At 50.7% G+C, this 23,939-nt stretch overlaps 2 protein-coding genes and 1 long non-coding RNA gene across 4 annotated transcripts; 1 reads left to right on the forward strand and 2 right to left on the reverse strand.

Moving 5' to 3' along the window:
- Nucleotides 1–6: 6 nt before the first annotated feature.
- On the reverse strand, nucleotides 7–3,478 carry LOC119212599 (serine/threonine-protein kinase BRSK1). The gene is made up of 9 exons (XM_062560063.1): nucleotides 2,746–3,478; nucleotides 2,539–2,633; nucleotides 2,292–2,377; nucleotides 1,769–1,909; nucleotides 1,377–1,493; nucleotides 1,165–1,198; nucleotides 800–868; nucleotides 560–706; nucleotides 7–130 (listed from the first exon to the last, which is right to left on the reverse strand). The coding sequence occupies exons 1-9, from the start codon at nucleotides 2,828–2,830 to the stop codon at nucleotides 95–97; spliced, it is 810 nt and encodes a 269-aa protein (XP_062416047.1). The 5' UTR covers nucleotides 2,831–3,478; the 3' UTR covers nucleotides 7–94.
- A 1,944-nt stretch (nucleotides 3,479–5,422) lies between these two features.
- On the reverse strand, nucleotides 5,423–8,649 carry LOC119212714 (uncharacterized). 2 transcript variants are annotated; one of them, XR_005119835.2, is made up of 4 exons: nucleotides 8,173–8,649; nucleotides 7,033–7,136; nucleotides 6,127–6,236; nucleotides 5,423–5,605 (listed from the first exon to the last, which is right to left on the reverse strand). It is a non-coding gene; the product is annotated as an uncharacterized LOC119212714 (long non-coding RNA). The 2 variants fall into 2 exon arrangements; XR_005119834.2 differs by having other exon boundaries at nucleotides 7,033–8,430.
- A 141-nt stretch (nucleotides 8,650–8,790) lies between these two features.
- On the forward strand, nucleotides 8,791–23,544 carry prr12a (proline rich 12a). Its single transcript, XM_037463113.2, has 16 exons — nucleotides 8,791–9,233; nucleotides 9,358–9,943; nucleotides 11,849–12,006; nucleotides 12,404–12,565; nucleotides 12,778–17,615; nucleotides 17,853–18,080; nucleotides 18,194–18,938; nucleotides 19,055–19,605; nucleotides 19,695–19,811; nucleotides 19,987–20,120; nucleotides 20,325–20,779; nucleotides 20,878–20,997; nucleotides 21,205–21,302; nucleotides 21,501–21,632; nucleotides 21,935–22,030; nucleotides 22,160–23,544. The coding sequence occupies exons 2-16, from the start codon at nucleotides 9,861–9,863 to the stop codon at nucleotides 22,292–22,294; spliced, it is 8,052 nt and encodes a 2,683-aa protein (XP_037319010.2). The 5' UTR covers nucleotides 8,791–9,233; nucleotides 9,358–9,860; the 3' UTR covers nucleotides 22,295–23,544.
- The last annotated feature ends 395 nt before the right edge of the window (nucleotides 23,545–23,939 follow it).

Genomic DNA, 23,939 nt, shown 5'->3' on the forward strand with positions numbered 1-23,939 from the left:
TGAGTACATGACACAGGTACAGTCTATATAATTAAATTAGACACAGCATCACTTTAGATTATTACCTCATTCAAGGGACAAATAGGAGATATACTCACAGATACCAGGCATGTTTCTGGATGGCCTCGAGCTGTAAAGGGCGACAGGGCAGTCTGTTGAGAGCCAGATGGCCACAGAGCTTTGCTGTGTAAACACTTCACACCACACACTTCTCTTGCACGCACAAGAAACATCAGAATGTTTGTGCAGTAAAAAGGACAATTTGCATGCGTCTGGCTGATTTCTGATGCCTTTGATGATAGTTGATGATGATGATGATGATGATAACGCAATCAGTTTATTCAAATGCAACCGTGTCTCTGATCCATATCAGCTAAGATCAACAAAATGCTAGCGCGCAGGTCCAGCTCCAACGTGCAGTCAAGAAAAGACAGCAGGTCTAAAAATGAATAATAAATAAATAAATATTGATATTAATGACGCTGCACTTTTTAATTCACATGCATTGAAAAAGGACGGGCCGAGAGGCCATCCCGATCCAATCCATACAGCATCGTACCGTGAGCCTCTTCTCGGGGTTGACCTCGATCATGCCCTTGAGCAGGGACTGGCAGTCCGGGGGGATGAAGTGGGGCATGTGGAACACCCCGCTCTTCACCTTCTCCAGGAGCTGGCGTAAGTTGTCGTGGTCGAAGGGCAGGGCGCCCTGTGGGAGAGAAAAGGAGCGGTGAGGGGGGGCGGGGGGAAAGCAGATGCGATGAAATAGATGGGACTTGTGAGAACGGAGTGAAAGACCCACCACCAGCAGAGCAAAGAGAATGACCCCGCAGCTCCACACATCGGCTCTCCGCCCGTCATACTTCTCGCCCTGCCGAAGACAGAATCCAGATCAGCTCCACAGGGACTATTAATAACGTCGATTGATTGCATTTGAGGCTTGTCGATAAAATATCACTCGGAAAGAAACACACTGTAATCCGTTATAATCCTGAGCACATTGAAACCGTATTAGTATCGATAGAACTGGACAATACTCTTGTGTGCTGAGTGCCTTTGAAGAATATCTCTGATTAAAGATTAAAACAACCCACGTGACAGAGTATGTTTAACATTTATTTAAACTTAATGTTATATTGCAGGTACCGGAATGTGGGGAACACTTACCCGTATAACTTCAGGGCAAGCATAATGCGGTGATCTAAAATGAAACAAATGTCTTACCATCAACATTTCTATGCATACAACAGTGATGCAAACTAAAGCTTTATAAAGCCTTCTGTACTCTGTTACAATATGTAATATGTATAGAGTTGCATCAGTCCTGGACTTTTTAGAATGTGTGTAGGTATTATTGCATTTAGGGAGCTGGTACTCACCCACAGCTGGTCTCTAACAAACTGTCTCCCACCTGTAGGGAGGCCATGCCGAAGTCAGCGATACGGATGTTGTTCTTTTCATCCAGGAGCAAGTTCTCGGGCTTCAGGTCTCTGTGACTGCAAGAACACAACAGATACTGTAAGTCGCTTGATTGCATGTTGGCATGTTTTCTTAACTGTGACTGCGAGGGTTTAATAAAGTGCGTTTAATATCGGTTCATGCAACGCAATTCAAAGGGCTTCCGCTGCTGCAGTATTTGATAAGTAATCATCAATTCGGCGTTAAAGAGGAAAGTGTCAGATGCAGCTTCTGAGTTATTCTGCCATGACACATCAAATTGGCATTGATTCCTCATTGTTTAGAGACGTTCATCTAAGACCCAAAAACCAACCAGATGGAATGACTGTGGCAGAAATCCAAAGCGGAGATGATCTGCCTGAAGAACTTCCTGGCCTCTTTGGGAGTGAGCCGGCCCTTCTTCACCAGGTAGTCAAACAACTCTCCCCCTGACACGTGCTCCAAGACCAGGTACCTGCCGACATCCAGGACAGCAGGGTGATTTAAGACAGTCATTTCTTGGAGAAAGAAGGGGGGGGGGGTAACCTCATCCAAAATTAGAGCTACCATTGAATGCCTAAAATTGGGATAAAATGGTGCAGTTCATCGCTTTTGTCACTTATCTGACTGTCAACACCAACAGTTGTCTCATATCAGCCTTACGTCATTTTGCATTTTTTCTCAAGATAGATCTACAACTTTCCTGAATAATTGTGGGAAATAAAGGAAAAGTCAGAGTGACGGTTGGAGAAGAATAATGTAATCATATTTATAGCAATCCTGCTGTTCTGCATTCAGAACACAAAAAACGCAACCCCCCTGCACTGAGGCCGTTTGTGGATGCTGAGGGAACTCACAGGTATTTGTTATTCTCGTAAACATCATGCAGCTTCAAAACATGCGGATGCTCAATCAGTTTCAGAATGGCGATCTCCCTCTCAACCTGGTTAGAGAGAGAGAGGAGACAGGTGCAAGGGAAAAAAAAGAAATGAAGAAACTAAAGCAGAGGACACGGAGGTTGATTTCTAAACCGACACGTGATCGCATTGACATTTTATTGCATCTCGTTAGAAACACCTCGGGCCACTGGAAGAACCCACGTACCTTCATCAGCACCGACTCGGACAGCTTCTCTCTGTTGACTATTTTGATCGCTACCTTCTGACCCGTGATGCAATGGATCCCGAGCTTGACCAGTCCTTTAGGGGAAACACAATGACAAGAGACGCAAAAACAAGAGACTGGAATGAGGAGACGGGCCTACTGTGTTCCTTTCAAAAAGGCACTTCAGAAGCACCTGGTGGGACTCACCTGTCTGTCCCTTCCCCAGTGTTTTTTCCAGTCGGTAGGGCCCGACATACTGAGCTGACTGACTTAGAGACAGTTCCTTACTCATACTGCTCTTTTCTGGAGGCCGATGCGCTACTACTGCTGCACAAGGGGTGGGGGGGGGGGGGTTATTGCAATCTCTGGGATCTTTTTTCGTTGTGGGCTACAAGAAGGTGCTCAACTTAGGAGAAGGAGCACCTTTTATTTCAATGCAACTCTCTGCAGTCACAGGGCAGAACTGGAGCTGATAAGTTAACAGTCTTTATTCAGACGTGGTTAACACACAAAGCTAGATAAATATTTCAGTGTTTTGTGATCCTGAATCGCGTTTCTAGGGGGGGTTGAAGAAACTGAGGTGGGCATTAAGTTTCCGGCTTCATGCGTTAAATACTGACCATCACCACACGGAGAAACATGGCAGGGCAAAAAAAAAAAGCCTCTACATGGACTCACTTATATAATATAACTTACACACGTGACATTACAGTTCATGTGAAGAAGAAAACGACGGCGGAGCATCGCCAGGCGTCACGACGTGATTAGCCTTTTATGTCGTTAGCATCAATGTCCGCCGCTGGCGGGGGCTAACGGACGAACGAGCCCCGACGCTCGCGCGGGTGAACGTGTCAGTTTATTTCTCTCCGGTCGGGGCCTGTGTTTTCTTCCCCTCTCTGCAGGTGCAACAACATGCTATTTTAGCCCCGCCGCCGCTCTCTCCTCCTCCCTCCCTCCCTCCCTCCCACACACACACACACACGCGCGCGCACACACACGCACACACACACACAGCAGCGAGGCTAGCTTTAGCCTCAGCGGCCGGACCAACGGCCGCCGGTCAGAAGAACCGACCCCTCCGGAAGTTGCCGGGCACCGCCGAACGGTCAGATGTGTCGCACAGTAGCCGCATTCTGGCAAAATCTCGAGGTGAAACGCGTATTCCCGACAGAACAACCATCTTGGTCGAGGTCCTCCCCCATCTCTCCTCCGCCAGCCTCCCCCACCCCCGTTTCTGCCTGCCTACATCACGGCAACTAGCGGGGTATCGGCCAGCAGCATCCTTCTCCTCTCCGCCTGCCTCCTTCGGCGTGTCCTCCTCCCTCGCCGGCGGGCGCACAGGTACAAGCAAAAATAAATAAAGAACCGCAGATATCCGCAATAATATCGACTGCCGTCGCGTCCCTTTCTGCTGGTAGTTCACGCAGGGTAAAGGCCCCCCCCCCTGTGTTACACTCCCTTCGGTTTTTCTTGCCGTAAATCGATATTTTCTCTCGCGCTCTCCTCTTCCTTCGCCTCGCTCGCATCAGCATCCGGGTCCCTCTCCCTCTCCATCCACTCTCCTCTCGCCCCCCCCCCCTCCCTCCCTCTTACCACCCCGCCCCTCCCGCCGAACATCTTCCTCAAAATACGCTTATCTCTGCACATTCCGTGCCCCCCCCCCCCCACCCCCCTCTGCCCCGGTGTTGCGGACACCTCCCTCGCTGTTATTATGTAAGCCCCCCCCCCCCCCCTCCCTCGTAAACATCGCCAGAGGCGGCGCTTCGCAGAAGGATGCTGCGGCCCCCGCACAGTCACCTGTCTCCCCCCAGGTGGGGTTCTTCATTTAACATGGGGATAGTTGAATGGCAGGCTGCTGCTCTTTGATTCATTAACAGTTAAAAATGGACATTAAAACGTTGCCCAATGCAGTTATGAACCTTTATTATGAATGCTGTGAAAGGAAGCGTTTTGCCTGATGGGTGATTTTAAAGCACATTTTACAGGCGGCGGTACTTTTACTAGCAGTTAACATGCAGGATTATTACCTAAAGCAGAGAATTCTGGCAGTAATAACTGTCCATTTACAATGAAAACGCCTGCGTTCATCATTATTTTTACTCAAGTGTACAGATGCACGAATAAAGTAAATGTTGTTCAATGATCAATTGTGATTTTTTTTTAGCAATTTAATCCAGAAGGAAGTATAATAATTGACCATGTGTTTCATCTTGGCATTAAATGAATGTTCAACTTTAAGAGCTAAAAATAAATTGACCAAAAAGGAATGTGTTTGCGCAGTAAACATTGTTTTAAAGCTCATGGGCCAGTATCCCCAAAGACGTGTAACAGCTAAAAAAGCAAAAATAACATTTTCTTATGAGCACAGCTTCTTAAAAAATGTCAACAATTTGCCTCTCCTCATCTGAGAAGGAAACAAAAAGACAAGTATTAAGGGCAGTTTGAGACAAATCACAACAGTTAAAAAAAAGGGTAAGTAAGACATTCTAATGTTTCATCTGTAATGTGCCTTGAAAAATCTCCATTTGAAATGTTGTGTGTGGGCGTATAATTCCCCAAAGCCCATCTTCATCCCGGGCCTAGCTGTTTCGATTCACAGGAGGATTTGTCTCCAACCAGCGAGCAGAAATAGAGCGGGACACATACTTTTCTGAAGGGACCGTTTCTCCAGCCGGCTCTTACGTGCACTGGAGGCTCAATGGACCCGCCCCGACTGTGAAAGGTGATGTTAGACTGCTCAGTGCAGGAACTCATGTCAAGACTAAGCTGAGATTAACAAACTGTTCTTAAATCCAGAGTTCCACCGCCTGCACATCAAACAGAAATCGGGCATATCTAATAATATGGGATTCTAAAGGAAAAGAAACACACTGCGAATGGTAATTGACAAGCTTTATATTTATTGTTGAATTTTATTTATGTGCCTTTATATGCTCCAGTGTAATGCGAGTTGCAGGTGAGTCCATAAACGAGATGTAACATTCACGATAACAAGATGCTCAGTCTTCACCCCCCTCTTCAGATTTTCAGATGGTTCGCTCCAGTGCAAAAAGCAAGGAAAGAAATGCTGGGAGAGTGAATGGGTTTGATGAGAAAAAAAAGAAAGAGGATGGTAAATGTTATGAATTTACAACAGAAAAGGTATATGTGACCAAATGTGCGATTTTGAATCGTCTAACATCATAACATTTGATCCCCAAAGGTACTTTACGACAGACAGTTTAGTTTCTATGGAACAATACAAAATAAAAGCATGGTTTTCAAATTTCAACATCCAATTTTATTTTCCAGCTTTTGGAACGTAGGATCAGTCAGTGTTTTTTTTTTCTTTTTTCCCCTTCTTTATTTTAGTCTAAATTCCAGGTTAAATTAAACCCACCGATGATTCTTGGCAATGTGCTTGTGAAATGAGTGAAGTGATGTGGAAGAAATGGCACGACATTACACCCCAGTGTACGGGGGAGAGGCCGCCTATCGCTTCGGGAAAAATGCTTTTGGTGTCCAATTATCAGTGTCAAGACCACGGGACCTTCATCCAGGGAAACCCAAATCAATGATGATATTTCGTAGCCATTGGTGTGAACTTACATTTGTTTAATGTGCACTTCCTTTATCATGATCCCTCAGACAGGGTTTTTATACAGGCCAGTAAGGCATCTATCAGATCTTTACAGCCTTCCGCTCCCTTCTCCCTGACACTGAAACAAAAAGCTGCATTTACAAAAACGCACCCACCACTCACTGCACATGGATCGGCCCTAAATATATGGTTTCCCCCTTAAATGATCAAATAAACAAACACGATATGGGGTCAAACGAGGAGGACACCAGTAATATTTCTACATTCGGCGATACATTAACGATTATCACAGCACATCCTGATAGTAAAGTATTTCGGGGTCAAACCCCCGACGGCGGCCTTTATCTGCGTTTGTTGGGAGTGCGAAGAAGAAGAAGATTGTGTAATCTGTGCAGCAGCTCCACGGGCGCAAACCACAGCTGCACGTGCACAACACGCACCAATCCGCTGTCGCTCCTTTCGCGTAACACGATCCAGCAGCCTGGAATGTGCAATAGGTCATACGTGTGGAAGTCTATTTTAAACTCAGGTGCATTTGTGCTTCTCTCCGCACGTGTCACTGCACTCGGGCCCCCGTGACGCAGTTGGGAAGTTGGAAACATGTATTTTTTTTTTTACACGAGTTCCTGTTAGACTCACAAGTTGAGGCCCCCCCCCCCCCGGAAAGCGAGTATTAGCAGAGGTTGTTAGCGATGACAGAGAATGGCCTGTTGTGGAAAGTGACCGGTGTTTAGTCGGAACTCAAAGAATTTGAATGCCGCAAAGTTCCACAAATACACTCTGGCTCTGCGTGGGCACTCACACTCACACTCACCCGGAGAGGGCCACACATACGGAATAGACACTTATTGAAGAGGTACATGTGCAGGATTAGCAGGTTCAGCCTTTACACGTCACTCCCGTCGTAAACTCACCATTTGTTAACGTCCTCTTTGATAACGTGGCAGGGGGCTGGCATGGCTTCGATGGAGTCTGGCATTGTGACGGAGGGGACCCGCAGTTTGTCGGCGGTGCGTCGCTGCAGTCAAAGTGTGGTTAGGGGGTTTGGTAACAGAGATGGAGAGAGGGAGGGAGCGAGGGAGGGAGGAGGCACAGCCATGATCATGGGTGGTAAACGCAAAATAAATGGATCAGCCGCAAGACATTGTTCCGTTTGAATTAAACATGTTGCAATCATTTCTACTATTTATTTGTTCTGTTTTCGCTAAATGTTTTAGGGTGTTATGTGTCTTTGCTTCTTTCATGTCATACTATTGTCTCTGATATTCTTTCCTATTTATGTACATCACCCAATATAAGTTGGGTATCCCTGAATGCTTTCATTCCTGTCCTTTTGTTTTTTACCGTCTTTCTAATGAATATGTAGATAGCTGACCTTTTGAGTCAATTGTTATGCATTACAAAGACCTTATAATGCATCTAAAATGCTCACAACTAAGGATAGTGGGGGGGGGGGGGGGGGCTTTTCCTTGGATAGCCTGACTTTGCATAACAGTGCTCTGTTGCCTTAAGAGTTTGTGAGGTTATAACATTTGTTCCACCAACAAAATGTGAAATGATTTATGATTATTTAAGGGGGATGACAGCAAATCAGAACAATGACAGCAATATACTTCATCTCAAATTTAGGCTGTTGTAAATATGATATCTGACTGGATCATTTTATACTCTACGGGTGACCCCTCATTCATAATGACACCGGGGAAGTGAGTGCAAAGTGCTTTGTCGTGATTTGCAAAAAATGGCACAGACGTGTCATGAAGTAACACATTTGAAATGGATCCAATGTTGTAGTCACGAAGCATTTACAGTATTTAAGTGACATCGTTCACTTTCGCCACAAGGGGGCAACAAATACAACACACAGTTCATATCTGGACAAATGGGCTTCTGGAGTGTGGACATCATTGTTTACCTTTAGGCAAAATATATCACATTACATTTCTCAATATGAACTAGTTTCAATGCCACGTCGGGTGGTTAATGTCGTTATTTTGGTCGACGTGTAAACCTGGAGATACGGGACTCGTTAATATAACGGAAAAGGCATTTACATTCTCTCTGCTCCTCCACGATGTCGACGAAATCCGCTGTGCCATCTGCTGGCGCACTCATCACATGCACGTGCAGTTCGACGGTGCAGGTTCTCAACATATTTATAAATAGCATAAAAATGGGCTTACGGGACGTATTTTTGGAGTATCTAGGGGAGATAATACCCCTTATTTGCATGCTTGTGCTTACGGGCGAGCTGCAGCCCAGTCGAGCTCCAGACCGGAGGCAGGAAATGCCACCGTGCCTCAAACAGGCTGCACGTTTCGGGATGTGAATTTGCGAGCTGCCGAAGGCCTCGGCTGCATAAATCTGGTTATCACTGGAAATATTTTGTGCACGCGAACGCGTCTCAACCAATCGCAGCGCCCCGCGCTGAACAGCTGACTTATTTCCGCTCCTGTTAAAAAAAGAAAAAAAAAAGAAATGTAGTCAAAATTAATAATTAGCCTCGCAATACGATGAAAATGTGGAAAAGCACGCCGGCCTGGGTGTCAGACTGAGGGGCCCGGCGAGCGGAGGTCACCGCAGACATCGAGTGAGTCTCAGCGGCGAGGGAGGGAGAGCGAAGGGGGGGGGGGAGAGGGAGAGGGAGAGAGAGGGGGGAGAGAGAGAGAGAGAGAGAGTACGGACAGCGGCCAGCCGCCTTCAAAAATGGCGTCTCCGGAGGAAAATTTGTAAAAGATATTAAAACGCGGCCCGTTTTTTTTACACTTCCTCGTTCGGTATTTATGTTTTATTTTTATTCTGCATCGTGCGTTCCGCGCTGAAGGGCCGAACCCGTCGTCCCTTTCTCTCTCTCTTCTCTCTTTTTTTTTCTTCTTTTCTTCCTCCACATTTGAATGGCCACAGAAATCAGAGGAGCGAGCATTTGGGGGGAAATAAAAGGCAGCCCTGTTTTTTTTTTTGTTTTTTTTTTATTTTGATGCGTCGTTACTGACAGCTAGCATCCGCCGCTGCTAGCTCGCCTCTCCGCTGCTGGGTGGACGACGATTTGCATCAAAAGGGAGGTGGAAATAAAACAAACGAGTTTGTGACCGTGGTTTCCCTCGCCGTTTCTCCGGTGAGTGATCGCTGCCACCGACGTGGCCCCCGTCGAACGCGATCCCCCTTCTTCTTCTTCTTCTTCTTCTTCTTTCTTTCTGGCTTTTTTTTAATTTTATTTTTTTTCTTCTCACCGCCGCTAGCATCGTAGCAAAAGGACTAGCCTAAAGAAAGGGGAGGAGAGACGGTGGAAAAAGGACGCATTCAAATCAAATGTTTATCAGCCTTTCGTCCACCACCAGCCAACCCCCCCACCACCACCACCTCCCACTCCTCCTCCTCCTTCATCATGACTGATTTTGGATTTAACCTGCATTCGAGGGGATGATAAATGTGAAAGGCGAAGGAAAAGGAGAAAGACTGGCTTTTTTTTGTGGAGGTAGTTGGATTATAACCCCGTAGACCCCCCCCCCCTTTTTCATCCAGCTTTCTCCTCCTCCTCCCCTCCATTTCTCTTTCAATATGCTGTTTTCCACTCCTGAGGACTCGCTTATGAAACCGGGGGAAATAGCCTGAAAGCGAGATCTGGAAAGACTGGATTTTTTTCTCTCTCCCCCCCCCCCTTCCCTCCCCACTCCTCCCGTAATCTGCGGTGCGACGTTCTCGTTGCTTTCGTCCCTCATCGCAACACATCGTAACCACATAAATGGATAGAAATTACCCGGGAACAGGATTTGGTGATTTGGGCGCAGGAGCAGGATGGAGTTACGAGAGATCGGCGAAAGCAAGGTATGCATCGGATTCGGACAATGTGCATGCATCACTGCTACTTTGCACGGTGCGATGGTGCCAATGTAAACAAATTGTCGCCATTGGGCTCACAAATAGTGCCATGCTTTTGCGGCGCATTGCCATGCAAACAGTTGCATCGTAATAATGTTATAAACAGGAACGGAGCGGTGTGTGCTTGTCGGTGGGGGTGGGCGGGGTGGAGAAAGGAAAAAAAGGTTGGGGATATGAATTGGATTTGATTGACAGACGTGGGTTTTGGGTGGACCTGGCGGGGTGGAGGTTGGTTGGTTGGGAGGGGGGGGGTTATGTCTGGAGCATCCATAGGAATTATTGTTCCCCGTGTGTGCAGGCCTGGACACGGACCCTCGTAGATCGATTCACTGGATTTATAGCAAGTGCGAAGAGTGCAGACGCAGCAAAGCCCCATGACAGACATCAACAAGAACAACTGATGCATATTTACCGGGGAAATAATGTATCTAATGTCGCCTTGTTTAAATGTGTCCCGATGGCATAGAAACGTGCAATAAAATTAATAAACGGGAGACTGTTCCGATCTAAAAAATAAAAAAAAAAGGTTTCACATACATTTTTGCCCAAGCGTGATCTAGATATAATTGGTGATGGGTTTTGAATGGTTTATGTTCATTTGCATAATTACATTCACGAATATTCAATCGCCATCAAACTTGCAAATTAGCTGTTTGGTTTAAAAAAAAAAAAAAAAAGAATAATATTAAGGCCACACTGAATTTATGTGTTGCAGGAAAAATGGTCTGTGCTTCAGCGTTCATGGAGCCTCGGTTAGCTCGGCGTTAGCTTGCGAGCTAGCGCTGTGTTGCATGGAAGTCGCCTTGAGGCCTGCACCCGCGAGCATCATTGCCTCTTTTAGCTGCTCGCATATGACATATTTTCACCCACAGTTGGCTGCCGTATCAAAGTCGAAAGCCACCTGCAGACTCTCTGTCTGAAGGGATGGTGAAATAAACAAGCCAGCTCGTTGGTGGTGTTTGCGTGCAGCGCACCATGCTTTTTGCGTCGAACCAGCTGTTAGCCTCATCGACCTAATCAACGGCTGCAGGCAAATGAATCGTTCGTCTTTAATGACTTAAATATTGAGCAACGTGTGTTTTATCACAAAGCCCAACGCTGCTCAGTGGTGACCTGCGGTCTATTTACACCTATTAAAATGAAATAACATAAAAAAAAAAAAAACCTGGCCTCGCAGTCGGGGCCTTGTCTGCATTTCTCGCAGAGATGCTGAGCTTTGCGGCTAGTCGATGCTAAGCAGTAGCACACATGCTAGCATGTCATCTGGCCAGCCACGCATTTCATCTCTACTTTGTGAAGCAAAGTTGTGCTACTCTCCAGTCCGCAGCGTTGAACAACAATCGTATTTAACTGACAAATGTATACACAATGGTTGAGTCTTTGGGGCCCCATTGTACAACTTGCAAATTAATTGTCCCCATTATTTTTGCATGGCACTTACATCTCTGGTTTCACAGATTTGCATCTTCTGTCATACAATTTGGTGTAATGCACAAGTTTGTTATTCGATTTAGATACTGGAGGGGTGGGGGCACAATCCTTACCCTTACCAGGGGGAGACCTTACCATTAACCTTAACTATTGATCAGACTTGTCATGTACTGTGGTTTATTTATGTAAACTACTTTTGAAAAGTTTAACATGTAGACCAAACAATATCCTTTTCAGGTTTACATCTAAGATGTGTTGCTACTGTGTACTACTTAGTACTTGCATGCAGGATTTTGTCTATTGCAAAAGTGACCCCAAGCTGAAACATTTTTTTTTAGGATAGAATTGGGAACAGATTTATGCAAATGTGCTGTGAAATAAATAATCCCTCACAATTTCCCAACTTCCCTGTCTGTGTAGTCTTGTGTATGGGAGTTCCAGATCATCCCACCCTGAGTCTGAGCTCCTTCACAGACAAGCCTACGCCACCCCACACCCTCTGCAAGGCTATGCCACCAATCACCACCCAGGGAGCTCCGGCCAAGGCGGGGCTTGGGGAGCAGCTGGACGGAGTTTGGGTGAGATAAATGTCATACCTTGCATGTCACTAGCTGACTAAGGGGCCCCAGCGGTGAATTATTATGTCTCTCTATGCAGGCCCTGGTACCGTGTCATTGAAGAATGTTCACATTAGAGACGTGAAAGTCGCAGCATTCAGTCTCATCCAGTTTATCTTACGGGTTGTTTTCAGCAACAGACGTCGGCGTACCTAGTTACACGCGGAACGACGGTCTTGGTTTAAATTCTTTGTAAATGTGTAAGACGATTCCGCTCACACATCCCAGTTTTTTCATTTTTGATTATGTGTGGTGATCAAGTATTAGTAATTCGTCCACATTTCCATGAATGAGCTGTGAGACTTTGCATTCTAGATCAACGAATCCATTTTCATGCTTCTGTCTTTCTTTCCGCAAGGCCTGTCAGGGCTCTTTGACACTGGCCTCCACCATGCCAGCCCCTCCGCTCCCGATGCCTCCGTCATGAACCTGATCTCAGCCCTGGAGTCTCGTGGCCCCCAGCCTCCACCCTCTGCTTCCTCCCTTCTCTCCCAGTTCCGCACGCCATCCTGGCAGACAGGTGGGGGCTGTGTTAGGTCTTCCCTCATTTGTTGACATTCAAACAGGCTCCAAAGTCAATATGACATTTAAAGAACCTTCTTGTGTTTGGCTGCATTGTTATTCTGACACTGTTGCCAATAAAGCATTTTCGACAATTACAACCCAGTAATTCAAATAATGGCTTAATGGATACTGAGTAATTTCGTAATATGTCTTCCTTTCTTCAAACAGCGATGCACACACCTGCTCCCCCTGAACTATTCATCTCTGGGGCCCTTCCCGGCTCTGGCTCATTCCCCTCCTCTTCAGCTCTCTCAGCCTATCAGCATCCAGCATCCTTCTCCAGCCGCTCTTTCCCCACCGCCTCCCTTTCTCTCCAGGACACGCCCACATTTAGTCCAACATCCAATGGCCTGCTGTCCCCACATGACCCCTTGTTACATATCAAAGCCCCTTCCCAGTCCAGCCTGGGTTTTGATAGGCTGCTGTCGTCGCAGGGAGCCGCAGCAGCTGCCTACAGGGGCAGCCAGGATCCCAGCAGTGCCGCATCCGCCCAGTCGTCCTCTGCCAGGCACCTGCAGTCGCACCAGTTCAACCTGCTGTCGTCACAGCTGCAGGACCAGTCGTCCCAGCTGTACAATGCATCAGTGTTTTCCTCGGCCCAGCCGCAGCCCCAGTCCCAGTCCAACTCGGCTCAGGAGCGCGCAGTTCCCCGGCAGGACAGTGTTATCAAGCACTACCAGCGGCCCACGCCAGCTCAGTCACAGCTCTCGTCCTCTGCGGCCCACTCCCTTCAGCACTACCTCAGCTGCGGAGGGGCGGGGTACCAGCAGATTGCCACCCACCACAGGCACGCCGGCCTTTCCTGCAGCCCGCTGGGCGACCAGAGCCCCTCGTCTGACCACAAGCCCAGCTCTCGCACCGAGCAGTATCGGCCGATCATCCAGCCTCCCTATTCGTCGTCGTCCTCCTCATCGTCTTCTTCTTCAGCTGGGAAAGGTACAAAAAACAGCTCCAGCAGTGGCTATTCTTCTGCCAGTTCAGCATCATCCTCGAGAACTCCCCACACGCCGCCATCTGCTTCCTCTACCTCATCGTCCTCCTCCTCTTCTTCTGCCACCTCCGGGGCTCATCCTTCCAACTCAATTCCCTCCTCCAGCTCCAGCGCAGCCACATCCAGGCAGCAACCACCCCCGCAACCAGCCCCTCCTCCCCCAGCCCCACAGCAGCAGCAGCAGCAGCAGCAGCAGCCCCCGGCCTCCTCCACCTCGGCCCCTCAGGCGCTCCCCAAGTCCTGCCTCTCAGGCTACGGTTCTCCTGTTCCCCCAGGGAAGAACCCCACCTCTGCTCTCACTGGTCAGACCCCACCCCAACAACAGACACAGTCGTATTCCCCCAACCAGCCCCCTCCTTCCCACCTGGCTCAGTCCTACGGAGGCTTCAATTCACCACAAGCCCAAGACCTGAGCTCAGGTACAGGTGGGAAAGGCTATGGGAGCTTGGGAGGGCGAAGCCAGTCATACCCGACTGACATATATGGCGCTGACTCTGCTTATGGATCGCTCCCGTCCTCTCTGGGTGGAGCTGGAAGCCCATCGCTGGGCTACGGAGCCCCGGGTCACTCCCCTGCCCTCTTGAGGTCGAGTGGTTCATCGGGCAGTGGCGCCTCTGGGGGAGGAAGCAGTAGCGGCACAGGAAGCGGGAACTCCGGTTCAGGAGGAGGCGGAGCCGGAAACGGCATGACCAATGAGAGAGGTGGAGGCGGAAGCGGTGGAGGGTCTTATCATATCCCGGACTCGAGCCCCTCGCCATCCGGCAACTCGGGCATCATCCGTCCAGGTTTGCACTCGCCGGTGCCCACCTGCCCCACGCAGTCTCCAGGGGGCGCGGCCTCGAACAAATACATTTCCTCGGTTCTCTCCCCCACCTTCCTGGCCTCCCCACAAGGCTACCCGGACACCAGAGGCCCCAGCTCCCAACCGCAGTCCTATCATTCCACCGCCTCCAAAGCGAAGGACACTTCCATGCTCGGAGTGGGCTCTCAGCGATCCCAAGAGGAAGTAGACGACGACGACGAGTTCTTAATCCAGCACCTGCTGCAGGCCCAGGCGAGTCCCGCGCCCCACCACCCCCAACAACAATCCCAACAGGCATCCCAACAAACACAGCCTCAGCCCCAGGCAGGTCCCCCCACCACCGACTCCGGCAAAGGGCTGAGCTATGACATGGGTAAGGGCTCCGAGGAGAGGTACCATCCCCAGAGTGTCATACGCACCCATAGTGCCACATCCACTGGTAATGCAGGCTCTGGAGGTTCCATCTCAGGGCTGGAAAACCAGCTGGAGATGTCACTAAAGAAGCAGCAGCAGCAACAACAACAGCAACAGCAGCAACAACAACACCATCATCAACAGCAGCAGCAACAACAACAACAACAACAGCAAAGGAACGAAAGGTCTGTTGGAAGCGGCAGGAACAGTGGGGGCAGAGGCAGCGCTGAACAAGTGCACTCTCATCTCCATCACCACGACAACCTCGGCTCGGTGGTCCACTATGGGCGGGGTGACCCATACAATCAACACTCCCTTGCTCCCCAACACTCCTCGCACAGTCAGCACGTGTCCTCGCACCCGCAGATCCCGCCGCACGCCCAAATGGATCTCCAGAAGAAGCCGCAGGAGCGCTCTGAGATCCCGTATCCTCGGAAAACACCGGAGGTCCAGCAGCAGCAGCAGCAGCATTCCCAGTCGCAAGCGGCTGGCTCCCTCATGGACTCTCCCACTGATCAGTCCCGTCAGCCGCCACACCTGCTCCAGTCAGTGCTGTCCCACACCACCCGCAACAAACTGGAGCCTCATCAACAGCACCACAAGATGGACTCTCACCAACAACAACAACAACATCAACAACAACAGCAGCAGCAGCACCACAAAATGGACTCTCATCGGCAGCACCAACAGCATCACAAAATGGACTCCCACCAACCACATCAGCAACACCCGAAAATGGACCCCCACCCTCAGCATCAGCAGCACCACAAGATGGACTCTCATCCCCAGCAGCAGCAGCAGCACTCTATTGGCCAACAACAAGGCGTGATGGAAGGTGCCGGCGGCACACTTGGCTCGAGTAAACACCAGGCCCAGTCCCAGTCCCAAACCACGCAGCTGCAGCTTCAGCTGCAGTCGCAGGCCTTGGAGGTGGCCGCGGCTCACTACAACCACGGCGGCCAGCCCCATCCGCACGAGCAGAGCCAGGTCAAGCAGGGCTCAGTGGCGTCTTCTTTGGACATGCTGGAGCGCTCCCTGTCTCAGACCTCCGGCTCAGACGGAACCGGCGCGGAGGACCGGCGCGGTGGAGCGGGCGGCGTGGGAAGGGGTGGAGGAAGCAGCGAGCGCCACAGGCAGCAGCAGCAGCAGCAGCAGCAGGAGCAGCAGCAGAGGCAGCATCCGTCCCACCATCACACGCAGCAACACTCGGCCTCTGAGCTGCACTCCTTCCTCTCCGAGCCCGATATCGGCTTGTCCACCCCGCCTCACATGCACCATCTTTCACAGCACCACCCCCAGCAGCAGCAGCAGCAGCACCCAAGCACTCAGCACCAACAGACCCACTCCCACCACCCTCACCAGCAGCCCCCGCACCCCCACCACATCCCCCCGCCGTCTGCCTCGGCCCACTCCCAGCCACAACCGGACCAACAGCAGCAGCAGCAGCCGCTGTCGACCCAGCTCCCCCCTCAGCAGAGCCAGCTGGACCGACAGCGCGCCGAGCAGCAGCAGCAGCAGCACCAGTTCGACACCGTCAGCCCGGTGGAGAAAGCGGACCAGAATCAACAGAGCAACCGCTTTGTACCCCTAACGTCCATCTGCTTCCCGGACTCCCTCCTGCAGGACGAGGACCGCTCCTTTTTCCCGGGAATGGAAGACATGTTCTGTGCAGAGGACTACAAGTCGAGCTGCGCTGGCGGTGCAGGGCCAGGACAGGAGGACATGAACGAAAGGCACACTGGACCAGAGGGGATGGATTCCATGAAGGGCGGACAGGGTGGAGGTGGAGCCGGGGGAAGCGGTGGAGCCAGCTACGACATGATGGGTCACCATGGTGGCGATCAAGGTTATGAACCCTACTGTCATGGCCTGCAAGAACCCAGCAACAGCACCATGACCCTGGATCTAGACTCCCTGAAAAGCCACGAGCTCCCTTCCACTGTGAACACCGAACAGCTGGGGCTGATACAGTCCCAGGGCTCAGCGATGGGGATGGGCCCCAATTCCGCCGGCCCCAACAACCCTGGAGCCAAGATGTCCTCTGGGCCCGGGGGACCGAGCCAAGGAGCTGGTCCTGGAGGCCTCCAGTCTCCCATTTTCTGCTCGTCTCGGCCCAAGAAGCTCCTCAAGTCCAGCTCTTTCCACCTGTTAAAGGAGCGCCGGGACCCCAACACGCTGCCCAAAAAGAGCTACGCTCAAGAATACGAGTTCGAAGACGATGAGGATAAAGCCGACCAGCCGGCGGACATCCGGTTGAACAGCCGGAGGCTCCCGGACCTTTTGCCGGACCTTGTGTCCAGCTGCAGAAAGGGGGGGGGAGGAGGAGGAGGAGGAGGAGGAGGAAGTGGCTCCCTCAGCCCTTTAATGGGTGACATCGACTTCTACCACTCGTCTGGGTTCTCCTCAATGGGGTCCCACCCTCTTCTGCCTCAGGATGGACCCAAGAAGCGGGGCCGAAAGCCCACTAGACCCAAGAGAGAGGGCCCCCCGAGGCCAAGAGGCAGGCCTCGCATCCGCCCCATGCCGGAGCCCTACACGCCACGAGGGATGATGGGAGAGATGGGTGGGGCAACCGTAGGAGGGGGGTTCACGGTGGAGGGACGAGGTAGGGGCAGGGGCCGTGGAAGCCGAGGCAGGGGACAAAGGAGGGAGGACATGTACATGGAGATGAGCGGGAAGGAGCCCGATCAGATGCACCAACATCCCCTCCAGCAGCAGCATCAGCAGCATCACCAGCAGCAGCAGCAGCTCCATCACCAGCCCCAACAGCAGCTACACGAGCCAATTCCTCCCCTGAAGGTCAGTGTGGCGTTCACTCTCGATGTGTCAACACAAATCTTTATTTCAGCACATTTGTGCGTTTCCAGTAAAGGTTTAAATAGTGTTTGTTATTTCAAGCAAAATTTGGTGCATTGATGGCATTTAAATCACCGCAATAGTTCAGAGCTGTAGTATAAATCCTTATTGTAATAAATGATGTCCAATTAGTTAACCAATATCTCGTCCCGTTTCTTATATTTTGCCGTTTTGTTTTAGATCAAGTTACCAATTGGTACCCTGTCCTCCTCCGATGCCTTGCTGAGGACGGACTCGTTGTCGGGGACGGACCCCGCTCTGTCGGACGGCTCGGTGGGCTCCGCTCCCTCACTCGGTTTAAGTCCCGGGCCCCCCTGCAGCGCCGAAAGCAACCGAAGTCAGGAAAAGAACAAGCAGAAGATCCACATGATGAGTGAAGGGGTGGATGACGAGGGGCTGGAGGACCGAGTAAGAGCTCCATGATTATGTCTTTGCTGAGTTGAGCAGTTGATGCTAAATTTGAACCGTAATGTAAATGGATGTTCACCACGTTCGCTGTGTCCCTTTTCCACCACTTCCAGGGCGATGAAAAGGACTCTGAATGCAAAGCCGGCTTCGTCGCTTCATTCTTGGACTTCCTCAAGACGGGGAAGAGACCCCCAGGCCTGGACATCTCTCCGGGAATGGAAGCTGACAACGGAGACACCTCGCCCTGTAAATCGGGAGGCCTGCGCCCGCTGTCTCCCGCGCATCCTCCGCCGCCTCCGCCGCCGCCTCCGTTCGGGGACAGCGAAGGCAACGGGGGCCTGGCGCTGGGCAACTGCCCGAGCCCGAAGCGCTTGGAAGACGAGCTGAAGAGGAACCTGGAGACCCTGCCGTCGTTTTCCTCCGACGAGGAGGACTCCGTCGGAAAGAACCAGGACCTCCAGAAGAGCATCTCCTCCGCCATATCCGCTTTGTACGACACGCCCCAGCTGACCTCCAACCTCCAGACCCCGCTGCCGCCGTCGCCTCCTCCGGCGCCTCAGTCCCCACTGACTCCTACGCTGCAGCCCCCCACGCTCAGCCCGCAGCCCACCATGCACACGCCTCACCACCTGCCCGAGTCCAGCGAGCCCGACGTCCTCCAGCTAGAGGACGGAGACATGGACGAGAGCAAGGATGAGGTGAATGAGGAGGACAATACTAACAACAACAACAACCAGGAGGAGGAGGAGGAAGAGGAGGAGGAGGAAGAGGAGAGGAGCACAGGTGGGGATGAGGAGAGCGATTTGACCGAGGAAAGAGAGACACAGCTGGAAACCCTCGGTGCCCCTAATCTTGAAGGTAAGGCTAATTAAAACTATTTTTTGTAATTTTTGTAGCTGTTTTTGCTTGTTTTAATTCATTCGTCTTTAAAAATCAACCCGTAAACCTAACCTTGCCCTTCTTTTCCCTTCAAGCGTCCCTCCCCGAGATTCCTCTAGAGCCCGAGACTCCTGAACCCCCCTCTGTCCCCGCGTCTCTTGTCGCCGCCTCCTCCTCCTCCTCCTCCTCCTCCTCTTCCGCCTCTCCTTCTCACTCCCCCCTCCCTCCCCTCTCCCTCCCCTCACCCCTGCCCCTACCGGACGAACAACGGGAGAGCTCCCAGCCTCCCAGCCCCGTTGCCCCCGCGTGCCCGTCCCCGCCACGCCCCCAAGCGCCGGCCGCCCTCCTCCCGCCGCCGGCGTCCCCTCCTCCCGCGGCGGCGTCCCCTCCTCCCGCGGCGGCGTCCCCTCCTCCCCCGACGGCGTCCGAGGACCAGAAGGAGTCTCCCGTGCCGTCTCCGGAGTCCCCCGCCTCTCCCGAAGACCCGCCGGCTCCCAAGGTCAACTCCCTGCACCTGGCCCAGAAGCAGGGAGACGCCGCCATTGCCGGAGAGAGCGAGGAGGACGAGAGCGAGAGCGGAGGCGAGGGCATCTTCAGAGAGCGGGACGAGTTCGTAGTACGGGTCGAGGACATTCGAACCCTCAAGGTATTTGTGCGTAAAATGCGTGAGCGAAGTGAGTCCACTTGGACCCCTTTTGGGGGTGTTTTTGTACTCACTCGTGTGTTTGTGCACAGCTGGCCCTGCAAACGGGCCGCGAGCCTCCGCCCATATGGAGGGTGCAGAAAGCGCTGCTGCAGAAGTTCAGCCCTGAGATCAAAGATGGGCAGAGGCAGTTCTGCGCCACAAGCAACGTGAGTCTCCAACCCCCCCCCCCCCACTCCCTCCCTCCCTCAAGCCCTCAGTGAACTGAACTAAACACACCTGCAAACACTTAAACAGTCCGAGCTGCATATTTCCCTCACAGCATTTCCAGTGAAATTTAAGGACGATGAATAAGTCGATCTTTGTGACCTGTTTCTGTCCCAGTATCTCGGCTACTTCGGCGACGCCAAGCGGCGGTACCAGCGCATCTATGTCAAGTTCCTGGAGAACGTCAACAAGAAGGACTACGTCCGAGTCTGCTCTCGGAGACCTTGGCGCAGAGCCCCACCTGCTCTCAGGTGTCTATGTTTGCCGTGTTAAAATCCTACTCAATATTTGGTTGGGATGAAATGTTCAAACCCTCAGTGACAAAGAGTTTTTTTCCCCCAAAAATCAATATCATTTCTACGATTTCTGGCCACGATGCACAGATGCACGGTGTTGGTCTTTTTAAAGTTGTTTCCGCCTCTGAAAACAATTTTCTTTTCTCTTTTGTGCGTCAGACGGCAGTCCCTCTCCCGAATGGCGTCCCCTCCTGCCGCCCAGGCGCCACCCAAAGTGGAGAAAGAGGAGAGGGTGTCTCCCTCGGTGCAGCGTGACCAGAGGGAGAAAACCAGAACGGCAACCACGAAAGAACCGCGGGAGAAGAAGGAGGTTCCAGCCGCCCAGCCCAAAGCGAAGGAGAAGGAGAAGGAGCGGGAGCCCGAGAAGGAGAAGCGAGCGCAGCCGCAGACGGACAAAGCGGAGAAACGCGCCGCGGCGACGGAGCGGAGTAGAGCCAAGGAGGAGAAGAAGGCGGTGGAGAGGAAGGAGAAGGAGAAGGCCGAGCGCCCACCCAAGTCCAAGCCGGCCAAAGTGAAGGCGGAGCCGCCGCCGAAGAAGAGGAAGCGGTGGCTGAAGGAAATCCCTTCATCGTCTGACTCGGACTCCTCGGAGGAGGCCGCCAGTGAGAATGAAAGTGAGAGGCCATTTTGATTCTCTGGTGCTAGAAGCCACTGATTTATTTTTTATTTTTTTATGAGTCGCTTTAACCTCTTTGATTCCTCGTCCGCTCAGTGCCCGTCAAAGGAGGCGTGAACAACCGGGCCATGAGGGAGATGTTCAGGAGCTACGTGGAGATGCTGGTCAGCACAGCGCTGGACCCCGACATGATCCAAGCGCTGGAGGACACCGACGGTGAGAGACGCATTCACCACATTTCAGACCTATAGATGAATCTTTTTTTTAAATTATAAATAACCCAAGTGTGACGGGTCGAGGGGAGGCCAGAGAATGCTGATGGACAGACAAAAGCCGCTTTGAATCCCCCACTGGTGGTGAAATGATTGACGGCTACACGAATGGTGACTAATGAAACTTCCTTTCCCTCGAATTGGCCCCCAGATGAGCTGTACCTCCCTCCTATGAGGAAGATTGACAGCATCATCAGCGAACAGAAGAGGAGGTTGTTGAGGAGAGTCGGCATGAGCTCTCAGCACCAGGTAATCCGTCCGGAATTGACTGCTTCTCTCTCCATCAGTAGAGCAACTCCTAGGTCTTAAAACAGAAAATGGACTTGCAACAATTATCCTGTAATCAATTAGGTCATGAAGCAAACAATAATTGGCATATTTTCTTACATTTCTACGCTTTTTGTGAGTTCCTGACCCTTTTTTTTCTTCCTGTCTCTCCCCTGACAGGAGGTCCTTCACGCTTACCCGCAGATCATTGTAGACCCCCTGGACTCAGGAGTGGTCAGGGTGCGCCTAAGTGGGGACGCTTACAACCGAAAGACCCTCAACAGAGTCAAAAAGACCCTGCCTAAGCCACAGGTATGTGTGAGTGTTTTTCTGTGGGACCTCAATAGATTAAAAGTAAGACCACTAGGACGGACGTTTTGGTCATTTTATATTCGTTGTCATATGGGAATACACAAATGAGACCTCTATGCGGCCTATAACCACGTGGTGATTTCTGCGTCCATCTACAAAATGTAAGCATCACCGTAAAGAGTGTGACGTTGAAGGAAAGCTGGATCCATTGAGGGCAGATCATTATCACTGCAGCTTCTCCGTCAAATTGATCTGATGATGGTGCTGATGAATCTGACTTCCTCTCATTTTTCTCTCCGCAGGACCTTAAACTGTCAGCTGAGACGTATCGCATCTACAGTCTCTTCCACTCCCTGCATCACTATAAATACCACACCTTCTTACAGTGCAAGAAAGAGGTAAGCACACGATACGACACAGGAGAGCACGCAGCTCATTGCACCGGCCAACAAGGCGGCTTTGTGCAGCCCGAGGGGCCTTGGTTTGGGTCTCAATTGTCTGCGTTTTTTTCTGTCCCAATTCTCCAGACGAACTCCATCGAGCAGGCTGCAGAGGACCCGGGCCAGGAGGAAGTGGTGCAGCAGTGCATGGCCAACCAGAGCTGGCTGGACGCCCTCTTCGGCTCCTGGATCGAGCTGCTCACCCTCAGCACCAAAGTCTGAGTCGACCAGACAGACAGACAGACAGACAGACAGACAGACGGAGAGACAGCATGGACTACAGCAAGGGGATTTAGAAGGAAAAAATAAAACTAATAGAAGATGCAAAGAGATGGATCCTACTGTACAGCCCCCCCCCCGACCCGCTTTGAAGGCTCTTAGGAGCTGAGGATGGATTTTTAAGGCTCTTGACGGACACTGGGAGCTCCATCCACGTGACCTCGGACACTGGCCTCTGCTCTTTATCTTGTTGCTGATCACTGACTAAAGAAATGTCTTACTTTGGGAAAGGGCGGGGGGACCCTACAGGAGCAGGGGTCACTGGCAGGGTGGAGAGGAGGAGGAGGAGGAGGAGGAGGAGGAGGGGGGGGTGACAGGACAAAGACGAGCAGCCCTAAACGCCAAGTCAACGGAGGAGCCACTGACATCTTGTGAACTCTGTGTCATGAGGAAAATAGTTCAAAAGAGAAGCTATTTCCACTTAGTTTTTACATAAATTATTTTTTTGAAGACTAACATCAGCTGTGGGCTTTTGAACGGAGTGGAAGAGGGTGAGAATGCTTTTTAAACCGCGTGGAGAGCGTGCCGTGAACACTGACTCGTCCACGGATAGAAACACGAAGCGTGTTTAATAGACTCCCTCTCATCGCGTGAAGGGCAGCACCTGCCAGCTGTGTGGTAATATATGAACACATTTTTATTATTTATATGGGGAGGTTTTTAACTTAAAACTCTCACAAGCGCCCGGGTTGCTGCCCTGACATTTTAAAACCCTTTTTGATTTCCCACAGGATCAGAACACGGTCGTTACCGCCTTCCCCTCTATTCAAAAGAACGGACGGCGAGACTCAAATGTTGTATCAAATACAGTGCGTGTAAAGTAACGAGCAAAAAAAAAACAAAAAAGAAGAAGAAGAGTGGGGAACGTCTATTTGAAACTTAACATTGTCGTGCTTCAGTTCAATCATCCGTCATGCAGGTGCAAAGAAAAAGAAGTAAACTTTCCATTTCCCATGTGGGAAGGAGTATAAATACGTAATATTTAAAGAGGAAATAGTCATTTCATTTTTATCATTTTGATGTTTGTGCATACTATGACTTATTTTGACTTATTTTCAAAACAATCTAATTTTCCATAAAAAAAAAGGAAAAAAAGGCTTGTAAATATTGTACAGTTCTTGATGAAATTCTTTGTCCTTCTGTACATTAACTCTCCTGTATTTGAGAAACAAATAAAATCTGCAAAGAACAAATGGTGTTTTGTTTCCCTGTGTGTTTGTGTGTCTGTACTTTTACACACATCTTTGTGAGGACATCTCTGCTGACTTGCATCTTACAGGCATGATTTGTGTCATCACAACTATGGACAGGATGCAACTTGCATAATTATGTGCACACATCTGTCAACAATTTTGGCCTTTGACAGATTTTCCATTGAGGTGGACGTGTATTCGGACTTCTCGTCTTTCTTTCAGTGGAAAAGACTCAAATTTTTTCAAAATGATTTTGTCTAAGACCCATTCAGCTGCATCTTGTCAACAAGGGTCCTTACAAGCATAGAAAAAAAAAAAAAACTACTCACTCCACCTAGTGGGAGCGGCTGGTATGAAACGCCCTTACGTCACACGCAGGTCACGTGTTGAAAACG

The sequence above is a fragment of the Pungitius pungitius genome, chromosome 21 (genome assembly GCF_949316345.1).
Source record: "Pungitius pungitius chromosome 21, fPunPun2.1, whole genome shotgun sequence".
NCBI classification, from domain to species: domain Eukaryota; kingdom Metazoa; phylum Chordata; class Actinopteri; order Perciformes; family Gasterosteidae; genus Pungitius; species Pungitius pungitius.